Source organism: Phocoena phocoena, chromosome 10 (genome assembly GCF_963924675.1).
Source record: "Phocoena phocoena chromosome 10, mPhoPho1.1, whole genome shotgun sequence".
Lineage (NCBI taxonomy): Eukaryota > Metazoa > Chordata > Mammalia > Artiodactyla > Phocoenidae > Phocoena > Phocoena phocoena.
Window position 1 is genome coordinate 102,793,815 of NC_089228.1, and position 18,660 is coordinate 102,812,474.

General features: G+C 41.6%; 1 protein-coding gene across 1 annotated transcript in view; it reads right to left on the minus strand.

The window, feature by feature from the left end:
• The window catches only part of PRP4K (pre-mRNA processing factor kinase PRP4K), a 37,751-nt gene extending 21,379 nt beyond the window's left edge, over nt 1-16,372 (minus strand). The window contains exons 1-3 of the mRNA XM_065885360.1: nt 16,332-16,372; nt 7,909-9,108; nt 5,000-5,176 (exon numbers count right to left, since the gene is read on the minus strand). Of these exons, the coding sequence (XP_065741432.1) occupies nt 5,000-5,176; nt 7,909-9,108; nt 16,332-16,372 (1,418 nt within the window). The remainder of the gene's footprint in view (nt 1-4,999; nt 5,177-7,908; nt 9,109-16,331) is intronic.
• Nucleotides 16,373-18,660: the final 2,288 nt, after the last annotated feature.

Consider the following 18,660-nt stretch of genomic DNA (forward strand, 5'->3'; position numbering starts at 1 on the left):
CTTTCTTCTCAAGTGCACACAGAACATTCTCCAGGACTGATCAAAACTTGGGTCACAAATCAAACCTCAGTAAATTTAAGAAAACTGAAATCACAACAAGCATCATTTCCAACCACAATGCTATGAGATTAGAAATCAATTACAGGGAAAAAAACATAAAAAACACAAACACATGGAGGGTAAACAATACGCTACTAAATAACCAAGAGATCACTGAAGAAATCAAAGAGGAAATCTAACAATACCTGGAGACTAATGACAATGAAAACACGACAATCCAAAACCTATGGGATGCAGCAAAAGCAGTTCTAAGAGGGAAATTTATAGCAATACAAGCCTACCTCAAGAAACAAGAAAAATCTCAAATAAACAATCTAACCTTGCACCTAAAGGAACTAGAGAAAGAAGAACAAACAAAACCCAAAGTTAGTAGAAGGAAAGAAATCATAAAGATCAGAAGAGAACTAAATGAAATAGAAACAAAGAAAACAATAGCAAAGATCAATAAAACTAAAAGCTGGTTCTTTGAGAAGATAAACAAAATTGATAAACCTTTAGCCAGACTCATCAAAAAAAAGAGGAAGAGAACTCAAATCAATAAAATTAGAAATGAAAAGGAGAAGTTACAATGGACATCACAGAAATACAAAGCATCATAAGAGACTACTACAAGCAACTCTATGCCAATAAAATGGACAACCTGGAAGAAATGGGCAAATTCTTAGAAAGGTATAACCTTCTAAGAATGAACTAGGAAGAAATAGAAAATATGAACAGACCAACCACAAGTAATGAAATTGAAACTGTGATTAAAAATCTTCCAACAAACAAAAGTCCAGGACCAGATGGCTTCACAGGTGAATTCTGTCAAACATTTAGAGAAGAGCTAACACCCATCCTTCTCAAACTCTTCCAAAAAACTGCAGAGGAAGGAACACTCCCAAACTCATTCTATGAGGCCACCATCACCCTGATACCAAAACCAGACAAAGAAACTACAAAAAAAGAAAATTACAGACCAATATCACTGATGAATACAGATGCAAAAATCCTCAACAAAATACTAGCAAATGGAATCCAACAACACATTAAAAGGATCATACATCATGATCAAGTGGGATTTATCCCAGGGATGAAAGGATTCTTCAATGTACGCAAATCAATCAATGTGATACACCATACTAACAAACTGAAGGAGAAAAACCATATGATCACCTCAATAGATGCAGAAAAAGCTTTTGACAAAGTTCAACACCCATTTATGATAAAAACTCTGTAGAAAGTGGGCACAGAGGGAACCAACCTCAACATAATAAAGGCCACATATGACAAACTCACAGCAAACATCATTCTCAATGGTGAAAAACTGAAAGCATTTCCTCTAAGATCAGGAACAAGTCAAGGATGTCCACTCTCACCACTATTATTCAACATAGTTTTGGAAGTCCTAGCCACAGCAATCAGAGAAGAAAAAGAAATAAAAGGAATACAAATTGGAAAAGAAGAAGTAAAATTGTCACTGTCTGCAGATGACATGATACTATACATAGATAATCCTAAGGATGCCACCAGAAAACTACTAGAGCTAATCAATGAATTTGGTAAAGTTGCAGGATACAAAATTAATGCACCGAAATCTCTTGCATTCCTATACACTAACAACGAAATATCAGAAAGAGAAATTAAGGAAACAATTCCATTCACCATTGCAACAAAAAGAATAAAATACCTAGGAATAAACCTACCTAAGGAGATAAAAGACCTGTACTCAGAAAACTATAAGACACTGATGAAAGAAATCAAAGATGACACAAACAGATGGAAACATATACCATGTTCTTGGATGGAAGAACCAATATTGCGAAAATTTCTACATTACCCAAAGCAATCTAGAGATTCAATGCAATCCCTATCAAATTACCAGTGGCACTTTTTACAGAACTAGAACAAAAAATCTTAAAATCTGTATGGAGACACAAAAGACCCCGAATAGCCAAAGCAGTCTTGAGGGAAAAACACAGAGGTGGAGGAATCAGACTATATTACAAAGCTACAGTAATCAAGACAATATGGTACTGGCACAGAAACAGAGATCAATGGAACAGGATATAAAGCCCAGAGATAAACCGACACACCTATGGTGAACTAATCAATGGCAAAGGAGGCAAGGATATACAATGGAGAAAAGACAGTCTCTTCAATAAGTGGTGCTGGGAAAACTGGACAGCTACATGTAAAAGAATGAAATTAGAACACTCCCTAACACCATAGACAAAAATAAACTCAAAACGGGTTAGAGACCTAAATGTAAGACCAGACACTATAAAACTCTTAGAGGAAAACATAAGCAAAACACTCTTTGACATAAATCACAGCAAGATCTTTTTTGATCCACCTCCTACAGTAATGGGAATAAAAACAAAAATAAACAAATGGGACCTAATGAAACTTCAAGGCTTTTGCACAGCAAAAGAAACCACAAACAAAACGAAAAGACAACCCTCAGAATGGGAGAATATATTTGCAAACTAATCAACAAAGGATTAATCTCCAAAATATATAAAAAGCTCATGCAGCTCAATATTAAAAAAACAAACAACCCAATCCAAAAATGGGCAGAAGACCTAAATAGACATTTCTCCAAAGACATACAGATGGCCAAGAAGCACATGAAAAGCTGCTCAACATCACTAATTGTTAGAGAAATGCAAATCAAAACTACAATGAGGTATCACCTCACACCAGTTAGAATGGGCATCATCAGAAAATCTACAAACAACAAATGCTGGAGAGGGTGTGGAGAAAAGGGAACCCTCTTGCACTGTTGGTGGGAATGTAAATTAATACAATCACTATGGAGAACAGTATGGAGGTTCCTTAAAAAACTAAAAATAGAATTACCATATGACCCAGCAATCCCACTACTAGGCATATACCCAGAAAAAGCATAATTCAAAAAGACACATGCACCCCAATGTTCATTGCAGCAGTACCTACAATAATAGCCAGGTCATGGAAGCAACCTGAATGTCCATCAACAGACGAATGGATAAAGAAGATGTGGTACATATATACAATGGAAATATTACTCAGCCATAAAAAAGAATGAAATTGGGTCATTTGTAGAGACGTGGATGGATCTAGAGACTGCCATAGAGAGTGAAGTAAGTCAGAAAGAGATAAACAAATATCGTATATTAACGCATATATGTGGAACCTAGAAAAATGGTACCGATGAACTGGTCTGCAGGGCAGAAATAGAGACACATATGTAGAGAACAAACGTATGGACACTAAGGGGGGAAAGCGGTGGGGGGCAGTGGTGGTGGAGTTTGGGAATGACATATAAGAACCTACTGTATAAAAATAAAATAAAATTAATTAAAAAAGAAAAGATGAGAGAGGGGGAAGTCAGTGTAACAATTTATAAGGTCTAATTGGAAAAAATCCAGAAAATAATGGGGGAGAAAGCAAACAAAAACACGAGAAAATTTGCCAGTACAGGCAGCCATAATCTCCCTGCTTTAAGGGGCCTATCTAGTGCCCCGCAAAATAAATGGAAAAGAAGGAGCTGCTCATCAAGGCATTATTATAGTGAAATTTCGGAACACAGGACATTTCTTATAAAAAGAGAGAGAAAAAAGCAAGTCCTATAAAGAAACGCCCACTTATCAGAAGAGGACTTCTGAACAGCAATAAGGGAAGCTAGAAATCAGTGTAATAACAATTTAAAAATTCTTTAGAAAATGATCTCAAACTAGAATTCTATTCCTTGATAAATCAGCAATGAGAATAATAGGCATTTTTTAGAGACACAGTTCCCCAAAATTGTCCTTTCTGTTCACTTTCCTCAAAAAGCTATTGGAGATGCATTAGCAAACAAGGAGGTAAAGCAAGAAACTGGATACAGGAAACGGAATCACAACGTCAGAGAAGAACAAGGGACTCTGGAAAAGGGAAGCAAATCCTACGCAAACTACCGTCAACTTGGAGCCAGAAGGCTGGGAGCATGAGAGTCCTCTCTTCCCCTCTCCCACCGACTGCTTGCTCTGGAATGAACGGTATGTATACGATCACAATGATTACATTAACCTCGACCATGTCCATCTGCAAGAAATGTGATGAAACTGGGCAGAACAGAAACGTGTGAGGAACAGTATTAAAAAAACTAATGAAACCAAAACATATGGCAATAACTTAAAAAAATTTAGACAAACACACTATCAAGGCATTTCCACTTCTGAGAATCTAGTACACAAAAACATTCAAAGAGGGCTTCCCTGGTGGCGCAGTGGTTGAAAGTACACCTGCCGATGCAGGGGACGCGGGTTCGTGCCCCAGTCCGGGAAGATCCCACATGCCGTGGAGCAGCTGGGCCTGTGAGCCATGGCTGTTGAGCCTGCGCGTCCGGAGCCTGTGCTCCACAACAGAGGAGGCCACAACAGTGAGAGGACCACATACCGCAAAAAAAAAAAACAAAAAAAAAACAAAAAACATTCAAAGATACATACATAAAGACTGGTTTCTACTGCTGTGAGTTAAAAGAGATCTTCACCCAAAGAGTCTTTCACGTCTACTGAGGACATCGTCTCCAAGTCGTGTTCTTAAGAGGACCAAATACAAGTTCACAGAAAAATAAACACAGAGCTGCAACTCTGGAATGACAGGATACTTATTTATTACTGTGATCTAGCCTGCTAGTTAAAAGAAAAATCATAAGCCTAGCTCATTTAGTATTTATCTCTCTTTAAAACAGAGGGAAAAAATGCCCTACTTAAAAAGAAAAAAAGATTGTGTTTTTAATGAACACGGATTTATATAAATTTGAAGGAAAACTCTATTAAAGAAAAATCAGTGTGTGTGAAATATCACATGTTGGTAATAGAAAACTATATGGCGTCAAGGCTACAATTTTTCAGAGAAAACTGCTTGTTAAGAAAACCTACCAACTGAGCTTCAAAAACAGTCAGAGTTTGATAGATCAAACGGGTATCTTTACCTTCTCCGAGGAGACCGGCTTCTTCTTCTGGGAGATCGGCTCCGTCTGAGGGGGGAGCGGGACCTCCTCCTAACAGGAGATCTACTGGCTCTTCTTCGGGCTGGAGACCACCTACTGATTGGGCTGGCATCTTTTGACCTTTCCCGCCTACTGAGGATGTCATCTCGAGGTCGTGTTCTTAAGGGGACCAAATACAAGTTCAAAGAAGAATAAATCAAATCAGAATAAATGAATTTCTTCTGCATGTAAAGAACACTTGAAGAAAGGGCACATTAACCTAAAGGTAGTAAACACAGATTAATAAGTTTTATAACAAAAATTCAGATGATCACAGTGACATCTGGTGTTACGGCAGACACACAATAGAAGGTCTATTTCCTCTGGTCTCACAATTTGAAGCATTATTAAAGATTATTCATATCGTTAAAGCCACTGATTTTAATTTCAGATAAACAAAAAAAACTTGCCCAAGTGAGTAATAATATTCCATTCCCTTGGTTTGAATACTGTTTTCTTTTTAAATTTTTGCAATTAAGAGCCTTATTTTTAACGTATCAATTAAGAATAAAACCCCCCTTAAAAGTCAACATTAACCTCAGAAGAGGAAATACAGGTAAGAGTTTAGGGAAAAGGACAGTCCACCTAGTCATCAAAGTAAATACTGGTATAACTTATCTGGAAGGAAATGTGGCAGTTAACTTTCTAAAATGTAAATGTACATAATCTCAGACTGCAATTCTACTTCTATGAATCTATTCTAAAAGAAACTTAACACAGAACCAATGGATGTCTTTGCAAACAATCATGAAAAACTGGAACCAACCTCAACTTTCATCAGTTTCAACAAGGGAATGGTTAAATATATTATGGTACCTCTACACTGTGAAATACCATGTTGCTATTATTGATATATGAAGAATTAAAAACGATCCTTATGTATTGTCACAGAAGTGTTTCATGAAAAAAAAAATCACTGTTAACATAAATAGTATGAAACCTATTTTTAAGAAAAAACGCATACATACAATTGTATGTGCATAGTAAAGGGGCTAGAAAGAGACAGTCTTCTTTGGAGTGGCAGCAGAGGAGGGATGGAAAAAGTGAATTTACAGGCTTCCAGCACGATTTAAATTTCTCTTAAATTAGCATGTATCTCTTCTGCAACTAAAAATAAAAATTTGTTTCAAATATTCAACTCTAGTCCTTGATAAACTCCTCCTCAGAATTTCCTTTTCAAACTGAAAGCAACAGAAAGAGAACAGGACCTTAAGAACGTCAGATAACACCAGCAACACTGTCTCCACAGAGCTGCAGGCAGAGCCATTTCATTACACTGCTTAGCAGAGTCAACAGGATCTCTTAAGATACAGCACTTTGAAAATAGCATTCTTGAAGCTTCTCAAAACATAGGATGATTTATTTAAACTTCAAGGCCAGTTCAGATTTATACCCATACACAGGAAACATTAACATGCAACAGTAGATGGCCAGGAATTCAGAGTTATCTTTGCATGGTATAAGCCGACATTCTTTTAAGGGAAACTTGGTTGGTAATTTCTCATGTCTAATTACTGAATATAAAGACATTAAAAAATCAGTTTCTAAAGTAGCTTTTGGACTAATCTAAACAACACCCTCCCCTCTCCGCCAAAATCCCTTCTGTGCCTTTACTCATCAGTTCTATGACCCTAGGTAAGTTAGATAACCTCTCAATCTATTTTCTCATTTATAAATTAAGTATGACTTACTTCACTCTGTATTAAGTCAGAAAGAGAAAAATGAATACCGTATGCTAACAACTATATATGGAAACTAAAAAAGCGGTACTGATGAACCTAGTGGCAGGACAGGAATAAAGACGCAGATGTGGAGAACGGACCTGAGGACTCAGGGAAGGGGAAGGGCAAGCTGGGACAAAGCGAGAGAGTGGCGTGGACATATATACACTACCAAACGTAAAATAGATAGCTAGTGGGAAGCAGCCACATAGCACAGGGAGATCAGCTCGGTGCTCTGTGACCACCTAGAAGGGTGGGATAGGGAGGGTGGAAGGGAGGCTCAAGAGGGAGGGGATATGGGGATATATGTGTACATATAGTTGATGCAATCTGTTGTACACCAGAAACTAACACAACATTGTAAAGCAATTATACTCCAATAAAGGTGTGAAAAAAAAAAAATGATGACAAAAAAAATTAAGTATGAGGATCACTCCACTTCATGAGAGACAATCACGAGAACTTATGAGAAAAGAACTGATGGACCAGATGTATATGAAACATTTTCATTATTATTGATAAGAAATAAAATCACGTCTTACACTATTCTTCCTAAACTTAAGAGGTACTATTTATTTTTTTCAATGAGATTACAAGTATATGAATTAGTAACAGAAAAAAACTTCCAGTTTTAATTTAATTATATTTTGGGGACCAAAAAAGACAACTGTAGTTCCAGTCATATTGTCAGAATTCAAAATCATGTCAATTCAAAAGAATGGACAGATCACAATCCTTAAACTGATACCTCCATTTTTTAAATTGTCAGCCCATACTGTTCAAAGAACAATCCCTACTCTGGAACTATACAATCTCCTTTCCCATAAAATGGGCATACATAAAAAAAAAATAAATAAATAAAATGGGCATACATAGACTCATCAGCCAAATTACTTGGATTTAAAGGAGTGATTCTGCACATCAAATACTAAATTAAGAACTTTAAAAATGTCAATAAAATTAAAAATCACCTAGAGTCAAGATACTGACAAGAAAGTGCAAACATTAATATAGTTAGTGGACAGGGTTATACATAACACTATAAAACTCATTACCATCTCATTTTTATTGTCCACAAGTTCTAGTTTCTCCTCTGAAATCTGCTGCAATACAGCTTTGCAGTCAAGTTACCTTGGCGAAGAAAGGCGTCTCCGTTCAGGCTCCCTGCGTTTTCTTTCCAAGGATCGGCTCTTGGCTCTCCTACCAGGAGACAGAGTTCGAGAAGGTGACTTGCTTTGCTTAGACCTTCTATCATTTAAGAGTGGAGATCGACTTCTTCTTGACTTATCACGTTGTTTCGGAGACAAACTTCTTCTTTTGGGACTACGACCAGGTCTTCTACTGGGTGACCTATTTTCTTTCCCAGAGGAAGCATCTTTAGAGGGAGATTTAATTGGCTTCTTCTCTTTATCAGTTTCAGACCGTTTCGATTTTCTCTCTTTGGACCGTGACCTTCTGTCTTTGGATTTACCTCTCAAGTCAATTGGGGATCTAGATTTTTTGCCTCGATCACGACTTCTACTTTCATTTATAATTGGGGATTTTTTCCTATCTTTTGACTTACTTTTATCTTCAATTTTCACCTTGTCATCGGCAGGAGATCTGGCCTTCCCAATCTTCTCTTGAGAGCGCCTTCTAAGGGTAGGAGACTTGGACTTTCTTGCCTGATCTTGAGACTTGCTTCGTTTGGAGGGACTTTTGGACTTTTTCCTCTCCTTTGACTTGCTCCTTGTCGCCTTCTCTTTAACTATTTCAACACCTCCCTTACTTTTCTTTTTATCAGACCTATGTCTAGTCCGTTCTTTGGATCTGCTTTTACTTCGTTTTTTTGTACTATTTTTATTGTCCATAAGTTCAAGTTTCCCCTTCGTACTCGAAGATCTAGTACTAGACCTATTTCCATTTCGTGCCTTTTCATGAATCTCCCCCTCCTCTTCAGAGCCAGACTCATAACCTTGTAATATGAGCCCCATGCCAGACTGGACCTTTCCTTCCATTAACTCATTATCAAGTTCAGCTTTAATCAAAGCCCTCTGTTTCTCCAAGTCTTCCAGCAAAGCCAAATCATCAAGTTTAGTTCTTTTTGCTGGAGACATACCTTCTTTGTCAGAAGCATCAATAACCTCTTTTCTTTTGTGTTTCTTATGTTTATGCTTATGTTTATGTTTTTTATCCTTGTCTTCTTCTGAAGAATGTTTATGTTTCTTATGTTTACTTCTGTGTTTATGCTTCTTTTTTTTGTGACGACTGTGCTTATTTTGAGATTGGTCTTCTGATACTTCTCCATTTTCTTCATTTACACTCTTTTCAGAATTATCAGCATCTTCCATCCTATAAATGTATCAAACACATTTAAAAGTCACATCATTTATCAAGCATTCAGAATCATAACAAAATAATAGCAAAGATAAAATACATCTCAATGGGATACATGAAGTTAGTCACTGAAATATTTTATTTCAAAGGTATATGGCAAGAACTGAGTTGAACAGTGATTTAACTTTAATTTGTTTCTAATGGTTGAACTCAAATACCAAAAGTATTACAGGAAATACATAATGGGGGAGGTTAACATAATTATACTTAATAGAATAAGGAAGGGAATCCAAACCAGGTGCAACAAATTGTTAATGCTGACTTCCTTAAACAGTCACTCAAGTAACCTGGTTTTTAAACCAGCATTTCCCACACAACTCAACACCAAAGGACCTCCCCTCCCATTTTCTTTTTCCGTAAAACATTAGTAATGACATATATTGGGACACACATCTCCTTCTCCACTTGGATTCAGAAATATATATATATTTAAATCTCTAAAGCCAATACAGAGCTACACCCAAAAGCAGCAGTCCCTTCGATGTGCACAGGCGGCTGATGGCTGATGTTGATATTGTAAACACATCCCGAGGGTTAAAAACTTCAAAGTTGGGCTTCCCTGGTGGTGCAGTGGTTGAGAGTCCGCCTGCCGATGCAGGGGACGCGGGTTCGTGCCCCGGTCCGGGAAGATCCCACATGCCGCGGAGCGGCTGGGCCCGTGAGCCATGGCCGCTGAGCCTGTGCGTTTGGAGCCTGTGCTCCGCAACGGGAGAGGGCACAGCAGTGAGAGGCCCGCGTACCGCAAAAAAAAAAAAAAAAAAAAAAAAGGGTGAGTAACACTGTCCTAAAGAATGAGTAAGAAATTAACCACAAGGGTTAAGGGGTACTTTAGATACAGGAAAAAAGATCAGTGTTACCGGGACGTCAAACTTGTGGAAGAGACTGGTCTAACGGAGGTTAAGATCTCAAGCAGACCAATTCCAGATGGAAAGATATAGTATGGGATTCTGGAAGCACACGGCTGAGACAGTCAGAGGCTCAGGAACTGCAAGGTTAAGCTACTGGATGGATGGTCTGTAATGATACTGCTGTTATGGTCCTCCAGCCAGGTCTCAGTCTTCGATACGCTTGGGGGATGAGGGGCGGGGCAAGCAGCACAACACAGCACAGCATGCTTGTGAAGTTACTCGCTCACAACAATGAGGGGGTGTGGAGAACATGGAGAACATACAACTACCACATGGCACGAACTTTGAATGTGGGGCGCCAGACTGCCAATGTCCATTTCTGGCACTACGCACTGTGGGAAAGGAGAAAGTATTAAACAATGCTGCAGAGGAAGCCGTGTCTTCAGCTGAGTCAGGTTTTAGTCTGGCCTGACTTCTCTCAAATGTGGTATAAGAAGACACAGGATAGATGAAGTAGTGTTCTGGGATCATCAAATTTTCTCAGAGATTTGGAAAAGGAAAGTGTAATTTTTGTGTTTAAAAAACAAAAAACCAACATGGCTTTATCAAGGAGGGGGGAAAAAATCACAGATTTAGGGTGAAGATACAAAGACATTTCAACTTTGATCCTTGTATAGACTACAACCTCATACAGGTAACCACCTCCCTTCCCTAGAATCTCCCAGCCCACAGTCTAGAAGGTGAGCTATGTGTCGGTTTTTCTGAACCTTGAGCTACAGAGAGAAAAGCTTGAGAAAAACAGAACTAGGCTAATTCAAGATACAGAAGTAGGTACGGAGAACCTTTTTGAGGTCGGGAAGGGTTTTCAGGTATATAAAATCTCAGTGTCCGAAGTACAAAATTCTAGTCAATAAGCTAAAACCCAAACAATGTAGGGCAGCGGTCCCCAACCTTTTTGGCACCAGGGACCGGTTTCATGGAAGACAGTTTTTCCACGGACGGGGTAGCGGGGGATGGTTCAGGCAGAAACACGAGCGATGGGGAGCCACGGGGAGCCATGGGGAGCGGCAGATGAAGCTTCACTCGCTCACCTCCTGCTGTGCGGCCCGGTTCCTAGCAGGCCACACACCGGCGCACCAGTAACGGTCCGCAGCCGGGGAGTTGGGGACCCCTGATCTAGGGAATTCCCTGGTGGTCCAGTGGTTAGGACTCCATGCTCTCACGGCCAAGGGCCTGGGTTCAACCCCTGGTTGGGGACCTGAAATCCCACAAGCTGCACAGTACAGCAAAAAAACAAACTCAAACCATCTGAAGACCCTCTAAGTATCCTCAAGGAAAAGGAGAGTTGGGTGGTAAAGTCTCCAGAGCCAGACTACCTGGGCTCAGTTCCTGGTCTCACTACTTACTAGTTGTGTGGCCTTAGGTGAGTTTAAGCTTGATGGAGAAAGGAGCAGTGCCCACCTCAAGGCACGCGGTAAGGACAGCACAGTGCTGGCTAACAGACATCAAGGACAGCAAGGCCTAGCACAACCCTAGGGCCCCAAAAGTAAGTTGTTCTTATTGTTCAGACAATGGATAAATGTGCTCCCCACTGTGGATACTGTGCAGCTGTGGACGGACACTAAGAATGTTATTTTAAGGAATCCTGGCGGGAGCAAGGATCCTCGAGTCAAACGGCCTTGTTCCAATGCCGCCTGCAATGGGACACCTCTAATGTGACCTTAGACAAGCTACTCCCCTGTGCCTCAGTTTCCTCCACTGTAAAAACGGGGGACATAACAGTACTGGCAAATCACAGGTTTGTCGCAGCAATGAGTCGCAGCAATGAGTTCATACAAATTAAACTGTCGCACAAAGCGCTCAAGAAGTACTGCCTCTGCTATGTCCCCAGGACAGATGAGACTTCACATTCAAGGAGGTGGACGGGACTCGCCTAAGGGCAGATGTATCTCAGGCTGGTGAGAAGGCTGGTATTACATTCAAAGTCAGAGCTCTTGCATTTGCTCAAAGATGCTTTTAAAATGTCAGGTCATGTCACCACTCTGAGTGAAAACTGATTACTGTTTCCTACCTTATTCAGAGCAAAAACTCAAACTCTCTATGAGTCCTATACTATCAGCCCAACCCGTCCACCACCCTGAACCCCTTGTTCCCTCCCACCCTCACTGCTCTCCTCCCACAGCAGGGGCTCTCCCACCAAAGGGCCTGGCACGCTTCCCCCAGACACAGCGCTGCTGCCCCTTGCCCACCTCAGGCCTTTGCTCAAATTACACTTCCTCAGCCAGGCCTGGGGCCAGTTCCTTTTAACTGCTACCCCACCCTAGCCCACATAGATGCGCTTTCTCTGCTTAACTGCCCTCCACTTAATAGAATTCTTATTCACTCTCCCTATTGTAACACAAGCCCTGAGAGCAGGATCTGAATCTGTTTAGCTCCATGCTCTACCCCTGAGGCCCATAAGATGATCTAAGCTAGAGCAGGTACTCAGTAAGTATTTGTTGTGTCAAAGAAACGATCTACATAGAGTAACATACAGAGACGGTATCACTGGCTACAGCTGGTTTACACTGTCTGCACCCACTCGCAGCTCCTGACGGTGACCTCTTTCGCTCACTTACACCCCCAGTGCCCCACACAGTGCCCATGCCTAGTTCTTGACGGCAATACCCTCAAACGATTTAAATTTAACCACCTCCCGCAGAAAAATCTGCTCTTTTAACTTTTTTCCAATGCTTCCTATAATTTACAAGTCTTCCAAGGAGTTTCAAATCAAAATTCTTAAGCGTTTACCCACAGGGGGCTTCCCTGGTGGCGCAGTGGTTGACAGTCCGCCTGCCGATGCAGGGGACACGGGTTCGTGCCCCGGTCCGGGAAGATCCCACATGCCTCGGAGCGGCTGGGCCCGTGAGCCACGGCCGCTGAGCCTGCGCGTCCAGAGCCTGTGCTCCGCAACGGGAGAGACCCACGTACCGCAAAAAAAAAAAAAAAAAAAAAAAAAGAGTTTACCCACAGAGGAAGTAATTTCCTTCAAAAGAAAATCAAGTTCCTAAAGCCTCTGAGAATGAAGACTGACATAGCGGTACCCAATGTTACTAAACAGTCATTCCCAGTTTTGGGTCCCAGTTTGAGTGACCCCAGTTTTCTTTGTAACTTAATGAATGTAATTCAAGAAATAATGGCTAGGCTGCTAATGAAACGCTACCAGTGCCTTAGGGCCAGCTAGGTTAACCTTAATAACTAACCCCAGAGTTCTCCTATACTGGGGTTAGGCAGAGAGCAGACCTTCAGCCTCTTCCGTTGATCTCTCAAGGCAAATTTCAAAGAAAATAACGAGTGAAGTCTGGCTAGGTAAATCAGGGAAACTTGAACTCAAGGAGTAAGTGACACTCGTAACATATCACATATAATGCACGAGCTTGTGCTAGGTCAGTTAATCGAGGTTCATTATCAACAACGTTCTTCTAAAGCTTTAAGAAAAGGCTTCTTGTAAAGAAACCTGGTCATCTTCCTGGATGGTTCATATTAACAATAAACACACATATATAAATCCCATATACATAAATTTATACTCTAACATTTACATCTTGCAACCTAACACTACACATTTAGCAGGTATATGTCTACACTAAACTGGTCTACAACAGGTTTGTCATAAACCAGTACTTACTGAGAGCTGAGTGCCATCCTTCAAATCTCACTTGGAAACAAAGCTGAATTCAAAGTGCAGACAGTATGGAAGTGTTCAACAGTATTCATTCACGTGTTTGGTTAAATACATTGTACAAGTTTCACCCTTCAAACAGCCCAGGGTCTTGGGGCATCTGGCACAATGAAAATAGCCATGGAACAACTTTAAAATAGTGACCAGTTACCAACCTCTAGCAGTATTTTAACTTCCTCTTTCACATATTTTTTTCAAAGAATATTCTTAATAACATCTTATTCGGGAAGCACTCAATTCATGCTTTGCAGTTGGGGGCAAGGGGGAGCAAAATGAATGCCACTGCATTTTATAAGGAAAATAATTAAGCCTGTTTCTCTGACTATGTAGATATAAAAATGGATTCAAAAGACCAACTAGTCTTAAAACGAACCTTCCTCTGCCCCCCACCTTTTCCAAGTGGGATATTAAGTTTCAAAGAGTTAGAACTGTCATATCATGAAAACGGACCTTTCTAGGACACTGGAAATAAATAAAAATGATTTCAAAGGTTAAAGGCTATTTTTAAAAGGAGCCACACTGTATAGCGAGGGACCAGACAGTACCAAAGTCAGGAGCAGGGCTCTAGAACTAGACTGCCTGGGTTTCAATCCTGCATCTGTCACTTAGTGTGACCTTGGGCAAGCTAACTTAGTTTCTCCATACTTCTGTTGCCTCATCTGTAAACTGGGGGAAATAACAGTATCCACCTCCATCGGGTTGTTAGAAGGACTGACTGAGGTGAGATTTGTTCAGTACCTGGTCTTGGTAAGTGCAAGTAAGTCAGTGCATATAAAAATTTAAATGCTTAAAACCATCGAAAAAGACTGAGCTAAAGAGACTGACAAATGTAAACGCCGCTAAAAGGCCTTCAGGGAGCTTAAACTATTTTATACGTTTACCTTTTCTAAATGTTCCACTTGGAATAGACTCCATGCAACTGGGAACTCCTCAGTGTGTCCTCAGAAAAAAACTATTAAGACACTACATTCTAGCATTCACTGCGGGCAGCCAACAGGGTACCTGCTTTCTTAGCAAACTGTCATTTTCTATGGCAAAACATCTTCAGATAAGTGAAAGTGGGACACACACAGACCACACATGCCATGCAAAAAAGTGTCGAGGAGGGGGGAGGTGGAATTAAAGACTATCTCAGGGTCATTCATCCTGCAGGGGCCAAAATAAGTATTATTATTAAATCTAGTGTTATTTGAATATGTAAATAAATATGGCTGAGCCACTCCTCAAAAGGAATCTGAACTGTCCCTGAAATCAAATAAATGGACTTACTATAGAACTTTAAACAGATTACTAGAAAAATGAGCCGCGTTGCCTAAGGTTTGGACCATCTTGTCGTGAAGACTGGAACTGGGCCTCACTGTGAACTCGAGGAGAAACAAAAAGAGGCAAAGTCTACCCAGAACTTTGGAATCCATTTGCCCTCTTTTAAGTCAAATTGAAGTGAAGATAATAAAGCAGCTTTCAGAGGCCTTTAATGAAAAACTTCGTAAATATCTCTGTCTAGCTGAGTAAAACAAATGACTGAGCAGTCCAGAACTGGACGCACAGCAATGAAGCGATGGGCTGGCTGGTGGCAAAGATTTCTCCTCTCTCTCAGTCCAAAGTTGCTGGGAGAATGTATCTACCTCTTTCCTAAGATGTCAGGAAACAAATCAGATAATGCGGATGCAAAAAAAAAAGGTCGCTATAGGAATACGGTTTTAAAATCCATTCTCTTCTAGGTTCTTGAGTTTTCCTAACAAACACACGAAAAACAAGATACTGCTTTTAGTTAAGCAACGGTCACCCTTGCAGCATGTACAAGTCTGTTTTCGCTCGACCGCATCGATCCTTATATTAGCTTAATTACAGACATGAAGTGCTTGGGTTTGGAAGTAGCTAACAATTTCCACTTCTTCCACTCGTACTCCCAAAGAAGCACTATAAACGCAGGCCAAAAATGCTAGGCCTCAAAACCGAGGACTTGATCTTACTTTGTCTCAAGTTTGCAAGTTGGCAAATTGCAGTAATAGGCCGGGGGGGGGGGGGAGGGGGAGGGGGAGGGGAGATATCGGGTGGATGCTGGAGTAGAGTACAGGGTGGCAGGAAAAAGCACCCCGCCAGCCGCAAACTACAGCTCTGGGGTGGTCAAGGAGCATGGCCCCGGCACCCCTTCTCCTCCCTGCTTTCAGGTCCTAAGACTGACAAGGGCAGCAGAAGCACCGGGGGAACCGCCTGCGGAGGGAAGGTCTCAGGGCTTGCCCGCGCCGCCCTGCTGCTCGGGGGCCAGCACCGAGGCCGCCGGGAGCCCCGCTCGTCCCCGCGGACTGCAGGCGGGCAGGCGCGCCCCCGCTGGAGCCGCGCGCTCGGGACCTGTAGAGGCCGCTCGCGCCCACGCCTCCCGGGGCAACGACGCGGCAGGCCCGGCCGCCCTCCACCCAGCAGCCGCGGCCTCCCGGCGAGCGGAGCGCGCAGGCCGCCCGCCCGCGCCCCACGACGCCTCGCGGGAGGCAAAGTTTGGCCACGGCCCCAGGGCCCGAACTTTCCCGCCCGCCCGCCCGGGCAGCTCTCCGCCCGTTCCCCCTCGGCCGACCCCGGGCGCCGGCCTTCCGCGCTCCTAGACTACTTACTCTGGCTGTTCCCGCAGCGACTGAGCCTCTGCGGCGGCCATCTTGAACTTCCTGACTCCTGGGCGGCGGTGGCGGTGGTTGCCCGGACGGTGGAAGCCACTGGAGGAGGAGGAAGCGGGAGCAGGGCCGTCGCGCATGTGCCGACAGCGTCGGGAACCGTGGAACTCAGAATTGCTCGGAGAATCCGGATATAAAATGCATCCGGGGACAGGGCGCACTAGCGTCATGACGCACTTCCGCGACGGGGCGGGGCTGCGGCGGCGAGGGCTGGGGCTTTAATGGCGCGCGTTGATTGGGTTAGAACCGACGTTACGTTCTAGGACCCCGGTGGAAAAAGGGGGTGTCCGCCTTGCGGGCGCGGTTCCGAGAACTGGTTACATTGTGGGGCCCACAGTTGGGTTAAAATTCTCAAACTGGGGCAAACAAGATGACTGCTTTTAAATGCCTTTTACTGTCTAGATAAGTCAATGTGAAGCGGCATTAAAGGAAACTTTGTAGAAAGGCAGGAGTACTGGAAACCTAGGGCTGTACCTAGAACATAGGGAACTATTTTTATTAATACATTTCTTTGAAACTTTTGAACTTTGTTTCAGCTTTTGCTAAGTACAGGGGTAACGATTCAGGAATCCGTTACTCCTGTTTAGTTTCGCTGGTTCTGTAATTGGTCCGAATAACTTTGTAACTTTGTTTTTCTATAATGAATTTACAGTAACGAGATTAAATGAAACGTATGAGAAAACATTTACTGTCTCTTGGAGAGCTTTCAATACCATGGAAGTTTTTACATACTCTGTCTCTTAAAAGAGACATATCTTTCTCCATACTCTGGAACCTGAAAGCAGGGTGATGATCACTTTTATTCTTATAATCCACTGAGTTTTGGTTTGACCTAGAAATTTGAGTTCGGAATATCTGAGCTTCTTATATATATCTCTTGATTTTCAGAGAGGAAGAGTTACAAGTACTCTTACAAAGTAAGTCCCTCGTTGGCTGGAATTCCAAATGTGTTAAAATGTTAAGCATTTTCCCCTCATAGACTTTATTAACATGGAACACTAAATCAATCCCTGGATATTTATTGATTTTTGTGGGTTCCCCCCACACATACCCATTGTTGCATTTCTTTATATGGTCCTTAATTATATTGTTTTACTTAAGGATTTCTCTTTCTCCTTAATAATCAAATCCAGGTATAATAACTTAGAAGGCTTCTTTCAAAGGAAATAGTTTTCAGAAATATGTTAAGAATGCTTTATATTTTCAACAATATATTTATCTATGTACGAATAGTGTGTAGGTTGGGATTTCAGAGTTCCACTAATTGTTCCTACCTCTGGATTCTCATCCCTGTATATCTTTTCAAAGGTATTTTGTATATGGCAGCCTTGTATTTACAGATTATATTCTCTGTCCCACGAAGGCAAGGCCATGTGTCATTGTGTTAAGAATAGCTCAAATATGTTATTAAAATAACAGAAAATTAGTACATTATTTTTAAATAAATAATTTTAAAATGAAAATAGAGTGTAACAGACTTATTACAGATCTCTTCTTGGAATTGAGGGCAAGCCTGTAAGAGATCTCACCTTGGATATAAAGTAGAATAATATACTTTAAGGCAAAGAAGCCTAGCAAACTGGCACTCAGAGGTAAGGTGACTTGCTTGTGATGACTCAGTTCCTAGGTGCCAAGACACGGTTTGAACTGAAATTTCTCAAGTCTGTGCTCTTCCTTCTTACTGTGCTGCTTCCCACAGAAATGTCATTGGTTTAGCATCCTCTTATTGAGCACCCACCCACACAGCTCTTTGGTTTTCAAACTCCTTTCGAATAAAGGTAACGGAAAGAGCACTGGATGGGCACCCAGAAATTCCTTATTTTCTCTGTGTCCGTAAGCAGTAGTCTCTTCCTTGTTGCTGATTCGTGGAACGCTCATAAACCAATCTTTCCTCAGTCATAACGTGATCTCCCTCGCCCCCCCCCCGCCCCCGCTCCGCGTTTCTTTGCAGCAGCTTTCATGTGGACATTAAGCATACCGAGTGTGGCGAAGTTTAGGTGGGGAACACAGGAAGTAAGGTTCAGGCTTGAAGGCTTGATTATCAGGCTTGATTATGACTGGCTCAAGTTTAGACTTAGACAAACCATTCAAGTTTTTCAACAAGAGCATAGTAAAAATCAAGTTTCAGAAAATGATGCTGGCAAACACATTTCTCTCGCTCGGTACTACTCTCGGAGGGTGCACTAGGACAGGATTTGTCAAGGACTCAGTCCGAACTATACTGCCGTTGAAGTTTTGGGAAAAACGGGGTTCTTTGAAGGCGGAGTTAAAG